General features: G+C 34.6%; 3 protein-coding genes across 3 annotated transcripts; 1 reads left to right on the top strand and 2 right to left on the bottom strand.

The window, feature by feature from the left end:
• The first annotated feature begins 769 nt into the window (after positions 1-769).
• On the top strand, positions 770-2,295 carry LOC149407109 (diphthamide synthesis DPH2 family protein). The gene has a single exon (XM_089611129.1). The coding sequence runs from the start codon at positions 858-860 to the stop codon at positions 2,136-2,138; it is 1,281 nt and encodes a 426-aa protein (XP_089467255.1). The 5' UTR covers positions 770-857; the 3' UTR covers positions 2,139-2,295.
• A 751-nt stretch (positions 2,296-3,046) lies between these two features.
• On the bottom strand, positions 3,047-4,604 carry LOC149407108 (peroxisomal and mitochondrial division factor 2-like). The gene is made up of 2 exons (XM_089611118.1): positions 4,345-4,604; positions 3,047-4,253 (listed from the first exon to the last, which is right to left on the bottom strand). Exon 2 carries the CDS (start codon positions 4,249-4,251, stop codon positions 3,397-3,399), a length of 855 nt encoding a protein of 284 aa, XP_089467244.1. The 5' UTR covers positions 4,252-4,253; positions 4,345-4,604; the 3' UTR covers positions 3,047-3,396.
• A 12,086-nt stretch (positions 4,605-16,690) lies between these two features.
• Positions 16,691-17,283, bottom strand: LOC149407107 (transcription factor PAR1-like). Its single transcript, XM_089626419.1, has one exon. It carries the CDS (start codon positions 17,125-17,127, stop codon positions 16,816-16,818), a length of 312 nt encoding a protein of 103 aa, XP_089482545.1. The 5' UTR covers positions 17,128-17,283; the 3' UTR covers positions 16,691-16,815.
• Positions 17,284-23,533: the final 6,250 nt, after the last annotated feature.

Below are 23,533 nucleotides of genomic sequence, written 5' to 3'. Positions count from 1 at the left end.
GTTACAAGAAAGAACGATGTGTGTTACTCTCTCTCTCTCTCTCTCTCTCGCTCAAAATATCACATAGCGAATTTTTTTCTTTCGTTCGTTTCTGCTTAGAAGAGATAAGAATTTTAAGTCCTTATGGAATAAAGAAAGAGTTTTCTTATCAAATTCCGAAAATAAAGAGTTTTTTTGTTATGCGCGATAAAGAATATTCTGAAAACTCTTTATAAGCATAACAAAAATAAAGTATTTATTTTTATTTTTTCATGATATTCAAATACTTCGATGGTCTTTCCATCCAATTTAACGACCATATAGTAATGGAGTTACGATTTTGTAACATTGAGAATATTTGACACAATTTTTAAAAAATAGTACTAAGCTGCATTAAATAAAAATATTAAGTATTTTTACTGTCAATAATTTTTTTTTTTTAAATAAAAAATTGTACAAAATAGTCATTTGAAATTTATTGATTAGCAAAATAACCAAAGTTTTAACTTTTCAGGAAAATAATCAAATTTACGTTTTCAAATTTTTTTTGACAACCAAGATTAAATTAATTGACGATTATTATAAATAATTTACAATTTTCAAAAAAATTAGTCTTGAGATAAAAAAAAATTGAAATCAGATTACTGCATATTTTGACTATTTCATTAAATTAAGTCAAACTTTTGTTATTTTGCAAATTCATAACTTTAAACATTTTTAACTGCATCACCCTTTTTTTTTTTTAAGAGATATATATAAAAAAAAAAATTAAAAAAAAAAAAAGGTTTGAAAGAGTCGAAAAACAAGAAAGGCAATACTGAACAAAGTCCCTCCAAAATTCGTCGCCGAAAGCAAACCCTAAACCAGCGTTTTCCGCCATGGAAATCGGCGGCGGCGAGGTTACAGTGAGCCCTGCCCCGAAGCGACAACCAAAGCGATTCATAAAGAGCCAGATCCCAGACTCCATCCTCCTGGACCCCGCTCTCAACGCCGCCATCGCCGCCCTCCCTCCCAACTACAACTTCGAGGTCCACAAGATCGTCTGGCGCGTCCGCTCCGCCGCCGCCAAGCGCGTCGCCCTCCAACTCCCGGAAGGCCTCCTCATGTACTCCCTCGCCCTCGCCGACATCGTCACCGCCTTCGCCGGCGCCGACCAGTGCTTCGTCCTCGGCGACGTCGCTTACGGCGCTTGCTGCGTCGACGACCTCGCCGCCGCCGCGCTCTCCGCCGACCTCCTCGTCCACTTCGGCCACAGCTGCCTCGTCCCCGTCACTCTCTCCGCCCTCCCTTGCCTCTACGTCTTCGTCGAGATCTCCATCGACGTCGACCTCCTCTCCCAAACAATCGCCGTCAATCTCACTCCCTCCTCCTCCGTAGTCCTCGCCGGAACGATCCAATTCTCCTCCGCCATCCGCGCCGCCAAGCCGGAGCTCGAAAGCCTAGGGTTTCAAGTCCTGATCCCGCAGTCCAAGCCTCTCTCGGCCGGCGAGGTTCTCGGCTGCACTGCGCCCAAAATCGGAGGCTCCGAATCCGAATCCGTCGTGGTGTTCGTCGCGGATGGTAGATTTCATCTGGAGGCGATGATGATCGCGAACCCGGGCGCGACGTTCTTCCGGTACGATCCGTACCTCGGGAAGATGTTTCTGGAAGAGTACGATCAGAGAGGGATGAGAGATTGCCGAAAGAGCGCGGTCGAAGCGGCGGCGAAGGCCAAGCAATGGGGGATCATAATGGGGACTCTGGGGAGGCAAGGGAACCCGAGGATCGTGTCATCGCTGGAGAAGAAGATGGGCGAGAGAGGAATGGCTTACACGGTGGTACTGATGTCGGAGATCAGCCCGGCCAGGGTGGCTCTGTTCGAGGACTCCGTCGAGGCTTGGGTCCAGGTGGCTTGCCCGAGGCTCTCCATCGACTGGGGCGACGCTTTTCGCAGGCCCGTTTTGACTCCTTTCGAGGCCGACGTCGCTCTCGGCTACGTTCCCGGCTGGTGGGAGAGTCGCCGGCGGCGCTGCTGCGGCGGTGATCGGAGCACGGCGGCGGAGGAGGCTGTCGGGGGAGATTATCCGATGGATTACTATGCTCAGGATGGAGGGGATTGGAATTCTTCTTATGTTAAGAAGAAGCCCTTGAGGCCTCCGGTTTCAGTGCCTCCTCCGTAAACGGCGTTTCAGTTTTGATCCTATGTTTTGAGTTTTTGAATTTAACTTGAGTTGTGAATTTGATATGTTATGGCAATCCTTACATGATATAAGACTCTTGGGAATTTGCAAGTGTGTTGCTTTTTTTTTTTAGTTCTTCAATATCGTCATAGCTTCCTAGGAGATCTCTGTATTGTTCAACTCTCAAGTGCCTGCAATTACTGATCCAAGTTCTGTTAATAAATAAATAAACCAATTTCTTCTTCAGCGTGTAGGAAACATCATCGTTAGAACTTGGAAGAAACTGGTTGGAGATGACACCAAACATGCTGTGACTATAGAAGCTTCAAACAAAGTAGTTTACGCATTCATTAAAACTTGTATAACTCTTGAGTTGAGAGACGATGGTCTTGGATAAGTAATATCAGCTTTTACAAGGAAATGCTTTGCAGACCAAACTATGATAACGCCCAAGATTATTGTAGTTAAGACAGACTCAATATATTCATATCCCTATTTGATGTCAAGAAGGATATGATTCGTCAAAATGATGAAATCCTGTGAGCCGTGGGACATTTAGGCTCTCCATCAGAACATATCAAGGGCGCGAATGTCTTTCAGATCATCGGTGATCGCCTATTAGGATCGAAAAGGTTCATTACAATAAAGCAAACAATAGAGGTTTGAGCCCATTGTTGATTGAGAAAATATTAGCAAGTTTGAGCATTTTTTGAAGAACCACTATTTAAGTGTTGTGTACTCCTAGAGATTATAATGGATCAATATTGCAAATACAAGAACAAGAATGTGAAGAAGAAAGGTGTTGTTTATTTATTTATTTCAGCTTGAAGCAAGAGAAACAACAAGCTAAAGCATACAAGGCAAATAGCAATCTAAATCAACTTTCTTTGGCTAAATTATATTAATCATAATAAGAAACAAATTCCATTGCAGGTTGGAGTGATGGCCTCAAATAAAAAAGTACGAAACTTAAGAACTATAAGACCACCGAACAACAGCAACAAAACCAAAAAAAATCCATTGTCTAAGACAATGTGTTATTTTTTTCAAGCACAAAAGACGTTATATAGCAGCTAACAATTCCCTGGTAAAGAATATCGCAAACTGTGTTTGTGAGAAAGACAGAGCACTCACTCAAAAATTAAGGCTAAGCCAAAAGCCACATTACAGACAGAAAAAACAACAGAAACACACATAATCAGAATTCTTCTGTTTTCTGATGCCTAACAAAATTTGAATTTCATTAACCTCTTCACCTTCACCGACGCCTAGCGTAGACCACGCAGATCAAACCCAGGCCGGCGACGACGGCGGCGCCGGCTCCGGCGGCCAGCGCCACCGTACGCCACTCCGAGCCCGTCCCGTCCTCATCCTCGTCCTCATCCAATTCGAAGATCTCCTTCGCGGCATTGGCGGCGCTGTTCATAGCCCCGGCTACTTTCGACTCCAAAGCCCTAGCTCTCTCCTCCGCGCTCCTCGCCGCAATCTCCAACTCTGCCACGGTCCTCTTCAGGAATCCGATCTCCTTCTCCTTCTCCCCCACCGAATCTCTGGCCAGTTCCTCAGCCCTAACCGTCTTGTTTCTCCCATCAACCTCTCTCGCCTCTAACGAAAGGACTTTTTTCTCCAACTCCGTCGCTCGCTTCTCGATCTCTGCTTTCGCAGCCTTGGAACTCTCGATTTCGCGCTCCAAAGCCTCGATCGTCGCCGATTTCTCTGTCGAGGCACGGCTGATATTGGCGAGCTCGGCGTTGGCCTCCTCCGCCTCGGACATCGCCTGAACCAGATCGTCCTGGAGCCTCACAATCTCGGACTCGAGCGCCGCCGCTCTCGCCGCGATCGCTGCCGTGGCTCTCTCGGCCTCGGCCTCCGCCGCTTTCAGCTTCGCTTCCTTATCCTCTCCTGCAACCCTAATCTTCTCGATCTCGATCGCCATCTTCTTCGCTTTCTCTCTTGCCTCGTCGTTCTCCGATGCAAGCTTTCGCTTCTCCTGCTCCAGCGCCTCCACCTTACGGCTCAGCTCCGCCGTCTGATCGGCGTCGTAGAAGCTCTCCTCCGTCGCCGAATCTCCGACTCCGTTCACCTCTACCTCCACCGGCACCCCATCCGCCATTTCTGCGGAAAACAAAATCAACGCGAATAAAATCCAAGACAACCTAGAAATGACTTGTTTGGCTGACGAGAGAAAAGTATCTGCAAATCTTACTCTTCGAGATTGTTGATTCTGTTATCGATTTCCTCGGAAAATTTAAATTTGGAACGTTGATTTCCCCTTCACGATTATTGGGATTGCAATTGTAGAAAATTAAACCCTTGCTAGGGTTTCTTCTTGTTTAATGAATTTATCACTGTTCCTTTTTTTTTTTTCTTTTTTTTTGGGAAAAGCTTATTAAGAAAGGGAATTTTGGAATAGCAGCAAAAGCGGATACGAAGTGGATCTGTGATGAAAGACGAACAGACGGTTGAGAATGGTCGAAGGGATTAGTGCTTAGCACGTGGTTAAAGATGTAGGACCCACGATGTAATTCCTTTCTTGATCATATTACTATTTCATCAAGAAAAGATCATCAATATTCAATACACAAAAACATATTTTAAAAATAATAATAATAAATAAATAAACAGCTGCCAACAAGCTAAATTATGAAAACAAATCCAATAACTAAAAAAAAATTGAATAAACAAATCCGCACAAGACATGTGTTAGTAGAAACCTGATTGGATATTGAGAATAAATCAACCTATTTAAAATATTAGTACAAAATAATTGTTACGTACTGGTAAAAGTCTTACTTTCACGGTTTAACCCGGCACGCAACAAGAAGCTATCATGACTTCTTATCTACAAGACCGAGGTCGATTTCCTCCGTCCAAGACTCGTAATTTCATACGCATCCCTATATGATAAAATGAAACTAAAATACAAACTTTTGGCGGGGAAGAGGATGACACACAGGAAAATATGAAACAAACCTTGAAAGCATAAATCTCAAAGTGAGCTAAGTTTTTGGGACTATCCATAGTTTGAATAAAGTTTCAAAGGTTAGTTATTTTCTCTTCTCATTTTCTTGGAGACTAATGAAGATGTAAGATGTTTTCAAATTCGAAAAGGTTTTTTTAGGACAAAAAGCTGACTAAGACGAATTTTCCGTGGCAAATATGTGATAGAGTACAAGTTGATATTACCTAAGATAATTGGATTTCGTGGACGAAACTGTTCAGCCTCCTCAAACCATAGTCGCTCCTCATCCCCCTTAGTGATAAAGTTGTGGAGCTTAAACGGCCTAATGGTGAGTGAAATACTAAGCTTATTGACCAATGTTCTCACTTAAGTACACTTATCATATTTCTTTCAATCTCTTGTAGCGGCTTGCCCGCCACAGAAGATCCAAGAAGAGCGAGTGTCGGGTGACTCAAGATTAAAAAAGAAGGCACAAGTGCTTCAGACTTAAGCCGCAAAGTACAATATGATGATCATTCCTATAGAATACTAATAATATCTTTTGAAAGTTAAGATGTTCAAGTAGAATGATATATTGTATTCTCACAGTTTTAGTTTCTAAATAACCACCACCGAACAATCTTTTTAAACAATAATATAATCGTCACTATACTTCACACCAACAAGACACAAGATAGAATTTTTAGTTATACATTGAACTATATCACGAACAATAATGTGTTAATTCCATCATTGATGATCTCCGATTCTCTGTAACATGTAACAAAGAATTTCTTTATTTTATATATTATGAGTGTAAATATTGATGTTTTAAATTATTTCTTTTATGGGCATTTGGTTTGAAATTTGATGTGGAATATGTTGATTGTATGAACTATTGGCATATGTTAATGAAGTATGACTATATCCTAACTGATTGGTTTAAGATTCCATTACTTTTATGCAAGAATTAAATTTTAGGGTATATCATTGTTTGACATAGATACGTCGTTTGTCGTTGCTTATCGGCCAACAAAGGACGAGTTGTGCGTTATGTTACACAATATCGCTGAAATGTTCTCGCTTTTGTTTGTGCACGATATTATCGTTTTGTCCATTTATGTCGTTCAATTTGAGTTATAAAACCATAAAATCACGTCATTTCATCATCGTAAATCCTAAAAAAAAATATCCCTCGATCTCGAACGAATTTCGTGTTATAGAGGCACAATCTCGGTCAAAACCACTCAAGAGTAGTCTCTATATATACAAAATGAGCAATTTATCAATGATACCGTCATCAAGTAGCCATTGTTTTCATTGTTAATTTGTATGTTATTTCATTTATTCCAAATTTCTGAGGTAAGGTTTCATGGTTTTTTTGATAATTTTTTTATAAACATATTTAACTAGAGTTTTTTCTAATTGTTTTTTGGTTAACATATATTTTTTCAATATTTTGGAGAGATACCAAAATTTGAAATGATGTTAGTTGTTACTTGTTAGAGAATGTAGTTGAAAACTTCAAATGGTGAAATTCCGAAATTTTTAACATATATCTTTGGTTTGTAAAATGTAAATCAAGTGTAAGCTCTTTATAGATTCTTTAAGTTCGGAATTCATTAAATTATAGACAAACTCTTGTGAATTTTCAGAAAATATGACTTTTGTGTTTAGTTTTTTTAGGTAATCAATGATTTTACATGAAACTATAGTGGAATGACAACAAGAAAAGGGGGCGTTACACGTATAAAAATTCATTGGAGTGGAACGAATGGGAAAGTAATATGAAGAAGTGTGAGAAGTGTCATATATGAGTGGAAGAAGAGATATGATTGTTGCTACTACAAAATAAAAGTAAATAAACCATGGAAAAGATAATTCGGAGAGAGATTCGTTGAACTCTCGGTCCATTAGATGAAGAATAAGACTTTGGCCCAGAGATGGAGTGTGAACTATACAATACGATGATAAGGTGGCTGCACAAATTTGGATATTCGGTCCAGATGAAGGTTCTGCAACGCAGCCTGAGTTAGGTAGGTCGATATTGTATGCAAGTTTGTGGTATGCAGCCACACCTTCCAATAATCAATTAAATAATTCGCGGGAAAAATAGTTGCCTACAATGACGAATCATTTACTCATGAAGCTTTAGCTTTGATGTACGAGCTTCACAACATATACCTTAAAGAATAGGTTGTGGATGAAATGGAGTACATTGATAGTCAACGACCAATCTGGCATAAGTATGAGTGCACCATCATGTGTGACGGTAGGACGAGACCCACTTGTTTAAGCATTGTCAATTTCATGGTCTACACTTTTGCTAAGACCATTTTCTTTAAGTTTGTTGACATGTCTTACAAGATGAATAATTTGGATTTCATTTTTAAACTCTTGTTTGAGGTGAAGAACAATTTCGGTAACCACAACATCATTCAAATAGTCACTGACAACGGCTCAACCTATAAAAAGGCCGGCCATAGTTGATAAACAAATTCAACTTGTACTAGACGTCATGTGCGGCTCACTGCATTTACTTAATACTAGAAGATTTCGGCGAGAGGGATACTATCTCACGGATTGCGAAGGACGCTAGTGACATTAACAAATTCATCTACAATCACATAATAGTTTTGTTGAAGATGAGAGATGAAAGAGGAAGTGAGATTGTTCATCTGAGGCCAACAAGATTTGCCACCAACTATTTAGTGCTTAAAAACGGAAATAAATATGAATAGAGGAATATGTTCACTTTTGATGACGGGACGGGAGATTTATGGAATTGAAAGTATTGGGCAACATTGACGTAGTTTTTTAGATATTCCAGCCCATATGCAATAAATTTGGAACAATTTTGTTTACCCATACTTCTCTATTTTTTTAAGACGTTTTTCTTAGGGGGTTTTCCAAAACTAGGAGTAAAAAAAATGCAAATGACTTTTTTGGACTTTTTTTTTAAAAGGTCACAAATAGGAACTCTAACATTTTTTTCATTTATGTAATTACCATTATATCCTTATTTATTTACTTTTTGTAAATATCAATATCTCATGGACCCCACTCTCACCTACCCCCCTCTCTCTATTATTTGTCCTTATATGTTATAATAAAGTACACATAAATAATTAATAAAATAGACACATTTTTTTATCACGAAATTCTAAAAATTCTGAGAATTCGAAACGTATTTATCACAAAAAATGGGAATTCGTGACCTTTATGTCACGAAAAAATTAGAATTTCGTGACACTTTGATGGAATTTAATGATAAAACTCTTGTTTATTTCATTAAATACGGCGTAGAGGACCAATGGTTATTATAAATATAAAAATAAAAATTTGAAAATAATAAAGTACACATAAATAATTAATAAAATAGATACATTTTTTTTATTTTTATAAAATTAGTTTTTAATAAATAATTAATCAAATAGACACATTTTTTATTTTTTAAAATAATTTTGTGTTAATTTTCATGAAAATAATAAAGTACACACATAAATAATTAATAAAATAGACACATTTTTTATTTTTATGAAATTAGTTCGATTTAATTTCCGTGAAAATAATAAAGTGCACAAATAAATGATTAATAAAACAGACAATTTTTTTTTATTTTTATGAAATTAGTTCGATTTAATTTCCATGAAAATAATAAAGTGCACAAATAAATGATTAATAAAACAAACAAATTTTTTATTTATTTATATGAAATAATAACACGAAACAATAAGATTTCGTGACTTTCATGTAACGAAACACATGGATTCGTGACTTTTCTATCACGAAAAATTGGGATTTCGTGACTTTCCTCTCATGAAACATTGAGATTTCGTGACGTAGATGTCACGAAAAAAAACTATTCAAGTCACAAAACAGTACGTTTTCGTGACATTTCAGTCACGAAATGGGATACTTTGATGGAATTTAATGACAAATCTCTCTTTTATTTTATTAAATACGTCTTAGGTGACCAATATCTGTTATAAATATAAAAATAAAAAAATTGAAAAAATACATAGTTAGTCAAGTTCTACTTACCTAGAAGATATTGAGGAATTAACTAATGTGTCTTGTATTGTGAAGTATTGTTGACATACATTTATTTGTCCCATTTCATCATTTCAAATTAATGGGACAAAGTGTCAAGTAGTCTAAAACAAATGAACATAGGTAAATGAGATTTACTGTCATGTCGTCTGGCATGTCGTTTTCCCCTCCAACTTCTCCTTAATGTGGGGATTTATTGAGAACACATGTATTAGCGTTGTTAGTCCTCCAAATCAACTCATTTAACAGTCTAGAAGCAAGTTTATGAGGAACAAACGAGATCCAAAGAGCAAAAGAGAGCATGTTTCACGTAATTGACTGAGAATTCGTGACGTCTTTGTCACGAAAAAAAGAAATTCGTGACTTTTATGTCATGAAAAATAGGGATTTCGTGACTTCTACGTCACAAAATATTGGGATTTCGTGACTAATTTGTCACGAAAAATAAGGATTTCGTGACTTATCTGTCGCGAAACAAAGCTCTTTAAGTCACGAAGCAGTACGTTTTCGTGACATAACAGTCACGAAATGGGATACTTTGATGGAATTTAATGACAACTCTCTCTTTTATTTTATTAAATACGTCTTAGGTGACCAATATTTGTTATAAATATAAAAATAAAAAAAATTTGAAAAAATACATATTTAGTCAAGCTCTACTTACCTAGAAGATATTGAGGAATTAACTAATGTGTCTTGTATTGTGAAGTATTGTTGACATACATTTATTTGTCTCATTTCATCATTTCAAATTAATGGGACAAAGTGTCAAGTAGTCTAAAACAAATGAACATAGGTAAATGAGATTTACTGTCATGTCGTCTGGCATGTCGTTTTCCCCTCCAACTTCTCCTTAATGTGGGGATTTATTGAGAACACATGTATTAGCGTTGTTAGTCCTCCAAATCAACTCATTTAACAGTCTAGAAGCAAGTTTATGAGGAACAAACGAGATCCAAGAGCAAAAGAGAGCATGTTTCACGTAATTGACTGAGAATTCGTGACGTCTTTGTCACGAAAAAAAGAAATTCGTGACTTTTATGTCATGAAAAATAGGAATTTCGTGACTTCTACGTCACAAAATATTGGGATTTCGTGACTAATTTGTCACGAAAAATAAGGATTTCGTGACTTATCTGTCGCGAAACAAAGCTCTTTAAGTCACGAAGCAGTACGTTTTCGTGACATAACAGTCACGAAATGGGATACTTTGATGGAATTTAATGACAATTCTCTCTTTTATTTTATTAAATACGTCTTAGGTGACCAATATTTGTTATAAATATAAAAATAAAAAAATTTGAAAAAATACATATTTAGTCAAGCTCTACTTACCTAGAAGATATTGAGGAATTAACTAATGTGTCTTGTATTGTGAAGTATTGTTGACATACATTTATTTGTCCCATTTCATCATTTCAAATTAATGGGACAAAGTGTCAAGTAGTCTAAAACAAATGAACATAGGTAAATGAGATTTACTGTCATGTCGTCTGGCATGTCGTTTCCCCCTCCAACTTCTCCTTAATGTGGGGATTTATTGAGAACACATGTATTAGCGTTGTTAGTCCTCCAAATCAACTCATTTAACAGTCTAGAAGCAAGTTTATGAGGAACAAACAAGATCCAAAGAGCAAAAGAGAGCATGTTTCACGTAATTGACTGAGAATTCGTGACGTCTTTGTCACGAAAAATAATAAATTCGTGAATTTTATGTCACGAAAAATAGGAATTTCGTGACTTCTACGTCACAAAATATTGGGATTTCGTGACTAATTTGTCACGAAAAATAAGGATTTCGTGACTTATCTGTCGCGAAACAAAGCTCTTTAAGTCACGAAGCAGTACGTTTTCGTGACATAACAGTCACGAAATGGGATACTTTGATGGAATTTAATGACAATTCTCTCTTTTATTTTATTAAATACGTCTTAGGTGACCAATATTTGTTATAAATATAAAAATAAAAAAATTTGAAAAAATACATAGTTAGTCAAGCTCTACTTACCTAGAAGATATTGAGGAATTAACTAATGTGTCTTGTATTGTGAAGTATTGTTGACATACATTTATTTGTCCCATTTCATCATTTCAAATTAATGGGACAAAGTGTCAAGTAGTCTAAAACAAATGAACATAGGTAAATGAGATTTACTGTCATGTCGTCTGGCATGTCGTTTTCCCCTCCAACTTCTCCTTAATGTGGGGATTTATTGAGAACACATGTATTAGCGTTGTTAGTCCTCCAAATCAACTCATTTAACAGTCTAGAAGCAAGTTTATGAGGAACAAACAAGATCCAAAGAGCAAAAGAGAGCATGTTTCACGTAATTGACTGAGAATTCGTGACGTCTTTGTCACGAAAAATAATAAATTCGTGAATTTTATGTCACGAAAAATAGGAATTTCGTGACTTCTACGTCACAAAATATTGGGATTTCGTGACTAATTTGTCACAAAAAATAAGGATTTCGTGACTTATCTGTCACGAAACAAAGCTCTTTAAGTCACGAAACAGTACGTTTTCGTAACATAACAGTCACGAAATGGGATACTTTGATGGAATTTAATGACAAATCTATCTTTTATTTTATTAAATACGTCTTAGGTGACCAATATTTGTTATAAATATAAAAATAAAAAAATTTGAAAAAATACATAGTTAGTCAAGCTCTACTTACCTAGAAGATATTGAGGAATTAACTAATGTGTCTTGTATTGTGAAGTATTGTTGACATACATTTATTTGTCCCATTTCATCATTTCAAATTAATGGGACAAAGTGTCAAGTAGTCTAAAACAAATGAACATAGGTAAATGAGATTTACTGTCATGTCGTCTGGCATGTCGTTTTTCCCTCCAACTTCTCCTTAATGTGGGGATTTATTGATAACACATGTATTAGCGTTGTTAGTCCTCCAAATCAACTCATTTAACAGTCTAGAAGCAAGTTTATGAGGAACAAATGAGATCCAAAGAGCAAAAGAGAGCATGTTTCACGTAATTGAATGAGAATTAGTGACGTCTTTGTCACGAAAAAAGGAAATTCGTGACTTTTATGTCACGAAAAATAGGAAATTCGTGACTTCTACGTCACGAAAAATAGGAATTTCGTGACTTCTACGTCACGAAATATTGGGATTTTGTGACTTATTTGTCGCGAAAAATAAGGACCGGTGGCTTTCACGGGAAAGATAAACACCTAACCGAATTTTGCAGTGACCATTTCAAACATTGATTTCTAATCTCTGATTACGAGCTGTGCATCAACGCCTAAACAGACGGTACCAAAACAGAAAGTCACTTACCATCATTCCCATTGATTCATTCTAAAATACACTGTTCTCCATGGTCCAAGATCTTGTGATCAACTACCTGGCTCGTCCGGTATCAAAAGCACATTTCATTATCTTTTGAATAAATAAAAAAAGGGAATAAATGTGATGTTGGTTCCTCAAAATTAATGAAAAAAAAATTGTTGGGAAAAAGTGGATTAAACTGGAGAGTTGTTACTCCTAATCCTTTGAGGTGATAACCAACAATCCCAACGCACCTATAACTATGTACTGCAAGAGAAAAACAATTATTAGTTAATTATATAGAAAGAGCAAGCTATGTCACATTGAAGGGAAATAATAATTTATAAATAAAAATAAATCCAAGGAAAAGCATGGTGGCGAAACAAAATGAAAAAGTTCGAAAAAAAAAATATTATGTAAACACAATCATGATTATAGTCAGCCAGCCAACATGAGCTAAGAACCTGCAGAGAAGAATGTCAGGATTATTATTTCTCATAATTATAAACACTGTAAGGAATGATAAACGAGAGATGAATTTCGATATTTCAGGAGTTCTTTGATTGAACAACAATAAATCCGGGTTAATTAATACAACTTCTAACTATAATCATGAAAATGTGTTACAAAAGTCAATGAGGTCACGAGAAAACACAATCTTCTATAAACCTAGAATCTGAGAAATCGTCGAGACTTCGCTCGAGTTGGATGTTGTAACTTTAAGTTGTCAATAATATTCTCCCCCTATGCAAGTATTTTATCAAAAGCTTCTATGACTTACGCGACAGCTCTTCCCATGATATGGTGGTTTTCAAGCCATTTCTGGCCCGGAGCGTACAACATTCGGTCGTCCACGTCGTTATTGTCTCCTGCAAAGAAATAAATAAATAAAACAACTAAAAACTACGGAAGACACCAGAGAGAGCGCCATAAGTGCTATTAACTAGCTTAGCTCCAATAAAGAAAAAAAAAACAACAACAAAAAACATAACAAAACAAAACAAAACAAAACAAAACAAAAAAAAAAAAAAAACAAAAAAAACTTTATCTGAGTCCACCGCAATAATATGCTCAGCACTGTTTCAGCCCAAAAAAAAAAACGTTGAAACTACATCACTAAAAAAATATGTCTAATTAATAAAGTTGAGTTTGTTTGTTTTTTTTATGGTAGAGCGTTAAACACATGTGATGATTTTATCATCAAGTCAAATGCTGAAAGTTTTTTACAATGATATTAGCCTCACCTGATATATTCTGAGGAGAGTAACTACAAATTTTCGTCTACCAGGCTTTGTGAGATAGTCATAAGACGCCAAGGGTAATAGCCAAGGGTAAGAGAATTCAGATGACATAAGACCGAAGAAGACCAGTCCGCAGATCGGAGACCAAAGAAGACCAGATCATCCCGAGCGTCGCCGCGCCGGCCGCCGACGATCTCATCGCCGGATGCTTCGCCAGAAAAAGATCGAAGAAGAAGAAGAGGAGAAAAATGGTGGAGAGAGAGAGGAAGTGAGATAGTCAGAGTAAAAGGAAAAAAAATATATTAAATGAAATATAATGAATTGTAATTAAAAAGTAAAAGTAAGGATAAAATTGTAATTACATAATTCATTTTAAATTCATAAATCCTATTTGTGACCTTTTGAAAAAAAAAGTCTAAAAAAAGTCAAAAACACTTTTTTTTACTCCTATTTAGGGCAATTTCCCTTTTTCTTATTTGAATTTTGTCATCAAGATTGGGTATAAACGCGTCTCACTTGCTGTATGGACTATCAACCAGTTGGGCTCATAACTTGGGCCATGCAAAGGCATAGCAGCCCAATCAATAAAGATGCAAACTAGACAAGTTAGTCCAGAAATCCAAATTGTAAAGCAGAACCAAGATTCGATAATACACGTGTGTGTTCACAAAATCTAAAACCGAACTTCTATGCGAAATATATTCAATAATATGATTAGATGTTTTAACTCTCAGCAGCGAAGATTTTTGTATTGTGATTTACACAGCACAAGGGGACCAAAGAAACCTCTAGCCTCCTAAGTCAACAAATGAGATCAAGAGAATGAGAATGGGCAATATCTGAAAATGTTTTCATGCTACGCCTTTGGCTGCCAATTATATATTTTAAATTTTATTTATGAAGGAGAATTTAAGTTATACAGCTTGTCACAACTAGCATTTTCTACAGAGCACATTTGAGGTTGTATTGCCTAAATACCATGAATGTACCATCTTTTGGACCACTAGTGATGGCAGTGCTCTTTTTGAAGCAAATAAAACTGTTTCTTTGTTTCCTTGTTTCCCTCATCTTATATTATTTTTTTTTTCTTTTTTTTTTCCTTGTCATTTCTTATTTGAATAAATGCAACGTTAATGTCTTTGCAAAATGCATGAATTCTAAATTGTAATTCCTTATGCAGAATAGAAAGAAAAAAAAAAGTGGTACCAAAATATTTATTTGAATATAATTATATTACCATGGAAGCTTACAACTATTTGCTGGCACTGCTGATGTTTGCAATAAAAGCAAGATATTGAATCTTATGCTTTCCAGTATATTTTTATCTTTCAAATTTTTTTATTTAAACAATTTGATATCAACATCAAAACATCGTTGCATATGGCAAACGTTAGCATTTGTCCTTACGTTTAGAAAATCTCAAAAGACTTTTATTTTATAAAAATTATTATATAGATTATTGACTTGTTCCACTTAAATATATTGGAAATTCCTTTTCTCAATACATTTTCAGATTTTGAAAACATTTCTTCAAAATTTATAGATAATATGAAATATTTAAAAAATTCATTCTGCTTTATTAATATTATATGTCGAAGATTTTTATTTTTCAAATGAACAAAAATTCAGAGACCAACCTCGAAACAAAACATTTTTGCACAAGTAAATCCAATATTTGTATTTAAAAAAAAAAGATAAATATAAAAAGAAAGATCTAATTTAAAAACAGACATGTCGGCTCTAATCTAAATAAATACTTTCTTATCAATCTGAAAAAAGTTTGGTATGGAAAGAAATGCATTGGAATTGGATACACAGATTCTAACGCCGAATGACTAAAAGAAAATAAAGTGAAGAAGAAGTTAATAGAGCCTCAAACTTGTCTCATCTATTTGACTTATCTCTCAAACAAAATTAGGTTGTTTGATTAGCCTTTCTTGTCTCCCAAACTCTAGCAATATGACTGACAGCAAATCAATATATAAACTACTTTTATTGTCCGACTTAGACAAAGACTTGCCTTTTGACTTTCATTGCTACCATTACTTCCTTAAAAAATAATACAATTACATTTTAATACTATTGTGAGCCAGAAATTTTCTTATAAATTGGATTTATGTACATGAACATCAATCTATTTTCTTAATTAATGAATTTCGGACAACTTGCCAAAATTATTATTAACGTCAATATTCAAGAGCACTATTCTCGTGTCAAGTCTCACCAAAGAAAACTATTCTAACTATTTTTATACTTGCATGGATTGCTATGAATGTATTCATTTATTTACACACAAAACTAGTACAGATTTGAAGTCTTGTTGTTACTCTCTGCCAAAGCAGCGACTCAATAATTCGTCCCAATTACGTAAAAATGTATATAATAAAAACTGAAATGGATAAGACTGAAGTAAAAGTTTGCAATGGATTAAGACCCTGCCACATTTCAACCATATTCTGCGTATATATTAAAAAAAATTAAAAAAAAAAATTCCCTAAAAAATCTTTTATTTTGTCACATACCGAAACTTGCATAGTTTTGGCAAATGTGTTAAAAATGACTATTTTTAACCAAAAATGAAAATTCACCGAGTACTCTTTTTTCTTTCTTCTCTTCTCAGCTAATAGCCTATACGTCAGAAATTTCCCCAGAAAAGCCTCTTTTAACACGACCCCATTTTGTAACCGAGAAGTAACTATCACAGTCTTTTACAGTTGTTTCTCTCTTCGTCACTCCAAATTTTGTAGCACTGGAAAACTTCCCTTCTTGGTACATTTGTACACTCACAATATCCATAAAGTTACCAATTGGGATTTCCCATTCATTCACAATGAAACAAAAAGATGAAAAATAAAAATAAAATAGACCTAGCCAATTTTACATTTTTTTTTTTTACTTTATGACTGAATACTGATTAACAAGAATTAAATTTTTTTTTTTAAATAAAGAACAAAAAATGGGAAACCTTGCTTTGCTAATTGGCTCCCAAATACTGGCCTTTTCATCAGTGTGAGTGTGTGACCAGATCAACAGAAGCGAATTGATTAACATCGTAAAGTAACAAACTAATTAATTACTAAAAAAAAAAAGAAGATTAATTTAATACTGTAATGAAATTAATAATTATAATAAATAACAATGAATCAACCTCCGAGCTTGGTATTTTCCTTGTCCAAAGCTTCAAAGAAGTTGGCGATGGTTTTCATGGCTTTAAGCTGTCTCTGCAGAGCCATTATATACCCTGCGGTCTCTTCGAAGAGCTTGTCAGCTCCGAGGCTCTCTCCTCCGGGCACGATCCTCTGCAACGCGCGTATCTTAACCTCCACTTCTTCCCTCTCATCTCCGCCGTCCATAGCCGCTCTCGACGATTTCCTGTCGATCTTCTTCCGCAATGTGGCCGATTTCGCGGAGGGTTTTCGCTTGCCTTTGTGCTGCTCGTGAGCTGGGTTTTCCATGTCGTTTTTTTCGCTTCAGAGAAGCCAAGGGTTTTAGAGAGAGAAAAGGCTTGAGAGAGAGAGAATAAGAGAGATTGTGTCTGTGTGTTAAATTATTAAGAGAAAGAGAGAGATTTATTTTCTGGCTCTAGAATTGTCAATGCCAACGAAGCTGGACCCACTGAGTTTTTGGCTTCCCTAGTCCCCGACCTGGGTGTATATATATATGTGTTTGTGTGTGTGTGTATACATACATACATACACATATAAAGAAATATATGATATTATATATATTATATAGTAAGTCAGTTCGTTGTGTTCACGTATTGGGTTTAAGCGCGTGGTGTGAGATAACCTTCGCTATCACTTCCAAGTAGCGTTTCACCGTACATGTGTTTGTTTGGCAATCCATTTTAATTATTATTACTATTAATCGTTTATCTACAATGTATCTACGTCAAAGTAAATTGTGAGCATCAAAATACAGTTTTTATTTATTTATTTATTTATGTAAATGTGTAAACAGAGTGAGAAGAAACTAGGACGTTTTCTATGGTTATGATTCCATAGCTTTTTAGTAATATTCGTACGAATCATATTTTGACCACAAATTCAAATTAATTCAGTACTATTACATATTATCAACAGAAATATCTAGGTGTAAACAAAGCAGAAAATACAAATCGGAATTCTCACTCTGATTTATTTTTCTTCTCCTTTCTTTAATTCGTTTGATTCCCAAACAATTTTGGTTACAAGTGTCGAAACCACGATTTTAACATTATAGTTATATTTATCATTTAAGTTGAGCTTGTTGATTGATCAGTAATTATAAGGAGTTATATATTTACTTTTATAAAAATAAAAAAATCACTAGAATAAACAAATAAAAAAAATTAAAAATATGGGATCACGGTCTTAAACGATTGGCCTGCTTTGATTTTTTTATTTTTTATTTTATGAGTTTTCTATGTTCAAACTCAATCTTTGTATGCCATTGAAGACGTTACAATCGAACTATGGTTTGGGTTGACGCCGAATCATATACACCTCTATAAATATTTAAAATATTGGTCGCAATTTCTAGAATGATAATTAGTTGGAGACTAAGAGAGACATATGCTCCCCTAAATTTTTTTTAAAATATTTTATTCATTTATCAAATACACCATTTTGAGTTTAAATTCTAACTCCGCTACATATGATAATAATCATAACTTTCCTGATATAATTAAATAGAAAACCAAATATTAAAAGTTGCGGCGAAAAATCAATACCAACATAAAACCGATTGTCCACATGTGCAGGCCGCCAAGACAAAAAACAATGGAAAGTGTGGGGATTTGAGAAAATGCTCACGGAAAACTGAAACTTCTGAAATTCAAAGAAATTTTGGATATTTTCTTTTGACGAAAAAATAGTTTATTGATACGATGCTTAACTTCTCTAAATTTTCTTTGACAATACTTTTGATAACAGGCATACTACTCTAAAATCAAATTATTCCACTATTGACATTTCAAATCTTGCTTATAATATGTTCGCACATATCTATAGAGCCCATTTTTCACTACTTACATAGTAGATAAATTGGAAAGATACAGAGTCAATATACCAACGGAACATGAGACAAATACAATATAGAAATTTTCATATACATACACATATTTTTTTAACATCGAAGTATAAAACACTCTCGTAATGTTCAATTCATTACATAAAAAAAATGTCAATATTCAATATTAACACAATGATAAAAATGCATGAGGTCATTGATCACAGATATAATGTATTAATGGATACTTAATAATTGCCGTGGGCATTTAAACAGTACTTGGCTTAAAGTTTAAACTAAATGTAGCCTTGATTTATATTAAATAAATAACAAAAAAAAAACTACATGTGGCCTCTTTACCGTAAATGAATTATTTAAGTTTTCTACCTTGGGGTTAAACATATATGGAGATGATAATGAAATATGGACCTATCATCCATGAATATGCTCTCGCTGGATATTAATATTAGCAAATGAAGTCTTCACTAAGTATTAACACAAAAACTAAAACCATGATGTTTTATTGCTATTAATTTTCCCTTGCGAAGGAAAGTTGTGAATGAATGTGAGGGTATTTAAGAAGGGAATTAAAAGACATTCCACCAACTAAAACTAACATTATGACATGAGCAATGAATATATGCGTAAATATATGTACATACGTACATACACAAGTGAAGGACCACTCACGATCAAGTAATTAAACCACATACATATATAATTATAAGCTACAAAGAAAAAAGTAGCTCAACCGATTAGCATATATTGACTTAATATCACCACCATTTTTTATTTCATAATTTGCAACGTCTTATAGTTCAAGGGATATGTATATAGTGGTTAAACCGCCCATGTAATCCATTTTATCGTACGGACATCATAGATAAAATAAAAAAAAATTAAAAAAAAAAAGATACTAATGGAAAGGGTAATAATAGTAATACTATACAATCCCCACGCGCATGTGGATTTTTTGTTGTTGTTTTGCTTTGCGAAATGTGAATTGAATAGTTTTTTTGACATGGAATAATCACCTGCGGATAGGCTCTTTTTAGGGATAGAGCGTGCGTGGGCCCGGGGAGAGGAAATGGGAGAGAGAGCACATGTGATCACATGATTTTCTTGAACGTAACACCACCCATGTGCAAATCCCCACAAAGGCCAACACTCCCAATCTCCTTCCTATGATCTACATCACTAGCCTTGGCATGATCGCCACGTGTCCTTCTCTGGCCCCACCTTGAGCCCCACAAAATTCCCTTTATAATAGACACCCAATACTGTATTAGCAACGCATTTAAATTGAAACAAATAATTTTTCAAAAATGAAAATAAATATTGCACGCAGCATGGTATTAGAATACGGATGAACATTCATGTAGACGTTTATACGTACACGTATGGGTTACAAATTTTGGTCGTATTGGTCAAACGTCAAAAGACTAAATACATGTGTTCGTTCAACTATGTACGTTTCAATCAAAGAAAAGACAATAGACGCACTGAATTTCGAACAATACTCATATTAGTTAATAGATGGTTTGAAGTTCTTTGACTATGATGAAGATATATATATAAACCAATCTACATAGAGACAAAAATCGGAAAATGTACTGGATTGTCCCATTTTTTTTAACATTAGTCATCTATGCCCCATTTTACATTTGTTTTCAAATCAATACATTTTTTTAGTGTAAACGTTTACGCAAATTTGAAGAACTTATAATAAGAAAAGATGGAATGGTCAAAAAAGCTCCTCAGTTTCAAAATAGGGACACACAATGCCATTTCCTCGAAAAAAAAATCTAATACTCTCCTATTGATATAATTATATTGGGATAACCAATTTTCAATATGAAGCAAAGCAAAAGATACACCACTACAAAATAATGAGTCCATAAACATAAAAACTTTTAAATAAATAAATAAATAAAAATAAAAGGGTCCATTAGATAAATAGCTATATTTACAGTTTGACGTTTCGTAAATCTTAGGTAATTAGTCACGTCCATGTATTTTCACGTGTAAATTGACGTAAATATTCCTCTTATTTATTTCAATAAAATGATAAATCAGGAATGTCACGTCATCGTTATGGCTATTTACCTAAGATTTACGAAACATTGGCTATATAGCAATTTCAGACATTTTAGTTGGCTAATTACCTAATATTTTGACACTAAAATAGGACGTCGATATTAGTATGTCTACGAATAATACGTAGTAAATAAAAGACAAAAGGCTCGATGTCCACAAATATTCCGGTAGCTTTACTGGTCAGGTCATTTGTTGGCCAACTCCAAAGCATGGGATCTGACATTGCCGATGATGCCAATAAATAAACGGCACGTTGCACTAATGATCTCAATATGTAGATGATGCGAAGATAAAATATTTTATAAATTTACATTCATTTACAGATATCTCAAAATGTATCACTCATTTAAATAAAAATATAAAACGACTTGATTTCGTATTAAAAAAAAATATTAACCAGATTCCTAAATAAATATTTAAATTATCCTTAAATATTAAATTAATTTGAAAGGAATTCTTTCGCACAAGTGTAATAAAAAATAATTTTTTTATATAAATTAAATTATATTATAAACTTATTCCTATATGCAATGCACTCTATACCCACATAAAATTCATATATGATTAGCTCAAATTTATCAAAAATAAATGTTGGATTCTCAGTGGCATGGTTTAGTTTGGCAAAATAATTTTGATAAAGTTGTTCAAGACCCGGGTCACTTAAAGTCACTTTCCTCTCGTGCGAATAAAACTGGAAATATCATGTTTTCAGTTTAAAATTTTTTGAGAGATATTCTTAGATATTTGGTTTCCGTGAATAACAGATTCGCGAGAGATTTTTGATGTTAACTTAATAAACTCTTCTAGGGTTGAATTAGATTAATCACTTTTTTCTGTTTGGTCAATTCACGCCGACCTTAGCAAGGATGAGAGCTTTTCTCAAGGCAATAGATGAGAAAACTTGGAGTGCAGTTGAGAAAGCTTGGAATGCTCCCACGGATATTGATGATAAGGAAACAACGACCACGTTGACTCGGGATAAGTGGTCTGAAGATCAACAGAGAGTTAGCATGGGAAACTCGAAAGCTATGAATGCCATATTTTCTGATGTCGATGAGAACATATTCAAGGTGATCACTAATTGTGAAGTCACCAATGAATCATGGGACATCCTTCAAGTTTCTCATGATGACACATATAAAGTAAGATCTTCTTGTCTCCGGATGCTTACTATTGTTGAATTCAGTGCTAGAATTTATTATATTTCTAATAAATATTTAGCTTTGGGAGAACCTACAAAGATTTTAGGCTTGTGAGAAAATTTCTGAGATCTCTTCCAGAACAATTTGATATGAAGGCGGTTGTTGTAGAAGAAACTCACGATGTGAAGAATATGAGACTTAATGATCTGATAGGGTCTCTCTTAACCTTTGAGATGAATTTGAAGGTGAAAGAGCTAGAGAATAAGAACAAAGGTGTTGGTCTCAAATCTGAAGCATTCTCAGAAGCTGAAGAAGATGGTGACATGTTAGATCAAATTGCTCTGCTTTCTAGGAACTTTGGGAGATTCATGAAGAAGATTAATAGAATAGGAGAAGACCAAGGGCAACATTCTACATCAAACTCACATAACAGAAGAGACAGTAACTTCCAGATGAGGGATAAATTTGGTGATAATGACAATAATAAAAGAGGAGAAAATTCAAAAGGGATTCAATGAAGAGAATGCGAAGGATTTGGACATATTCAGGCTGAGTGTGCAAACAACTTGAAGAAGAACAACAAGTCTTATGTTGTTAACTTGAGTGATGATGATTTTGACTGCAACTTGAAGAAGATTTAGTTGCTTTTGTTTGGAACTGGATTTTTTTTATCGTTTTATGTTTCGATTTGGATTGGAGTCGATTCGTCATCCACTTTCTCGCTTGGAAAATTCTGTTAGAGTCTCGTCTATACAGCCTGGAGAACTTTCTTCATCATGGTCGCATGATCGAGGTTGATTGAATCTTTCCACCGTCGAATATGGATTTTTTGAAAGAGCTTGAATTGCGATCGAAAATTAGTGCACCTCTTGGTCTTCTTATTTACGAAAGTGTGCACGGTCTGGGTTATTATTTGTATTTAATGTCAAATTTTATTAGTTGAGTCTCGTTTGATGTGGTTCTGTCTTTGTATCTGTGGGTATTTTGTCCAATTTCTAATGAAATATTTCAAGTTTTTTCTCTAAAATAAGAACGTACTTTAAAGAAAATAATTTGTCAAAGTCATGTATATTACCACAAAATAAATGTTCGATCATTGGTCTAATGAACAATCCTTATTGATCAACACATGATAATAAATGGACAATCACTATTTTTGCCTCTCACTTTATCGTCTTGACGAAAAAAATTTGATCAACACTTGATAATAAATGGCCAATCACTATTTTTGCCTCTCACTTTATCGTCTTGACGAATAAAATATTCCACAGTGTCGACCTAATCACTAATTATTAGCTTCCTTTAAACAAAAAACAAACAAATAAAATACTATACTAGTTAGGATAATTGGCTAATATTTTCAGCTCTTTGGTCTTTTTCAATGAATAAAAAGAAATACGAATATTGCTCTATTTTTTTTATTTCCCTACTTATCACTATCAAACAACTCTATATGATTAAAATCTTAGAATTACCGAGAACTTTTGCGTCTCTATTCATTGTCTTGAAAAATAAAATATTTCATAGCTTATCTTTCGAATGTAGCTATGCCATATACAACTTCAATATACTAATCAGACATGATTAAATAAATTTGATAACCTTAATCACACGCATAAGCATTATTTTAAAC

Source organism: Urtica dioica, chromosome 1 (genome assembly GCF_054948205.1).
Source record: "Urtica dioica subsp. dioica isolate 48M chromosome 1, U.dioica_male_clone48M_v1_H2, whole genome shotgun sequence".
Taxonomy (NCBI): Eukaryota; Viridiplantae; Streptophyta; class Magnoliopsida; order Rosales; family Urticaceae; genus Urtica; species Urtica dioica.
The sequence above is the reverse complement of the archived record's forward strand: the minus strand, read 5'-3'. Positions and strand labels throughout refer to the sequence as shown.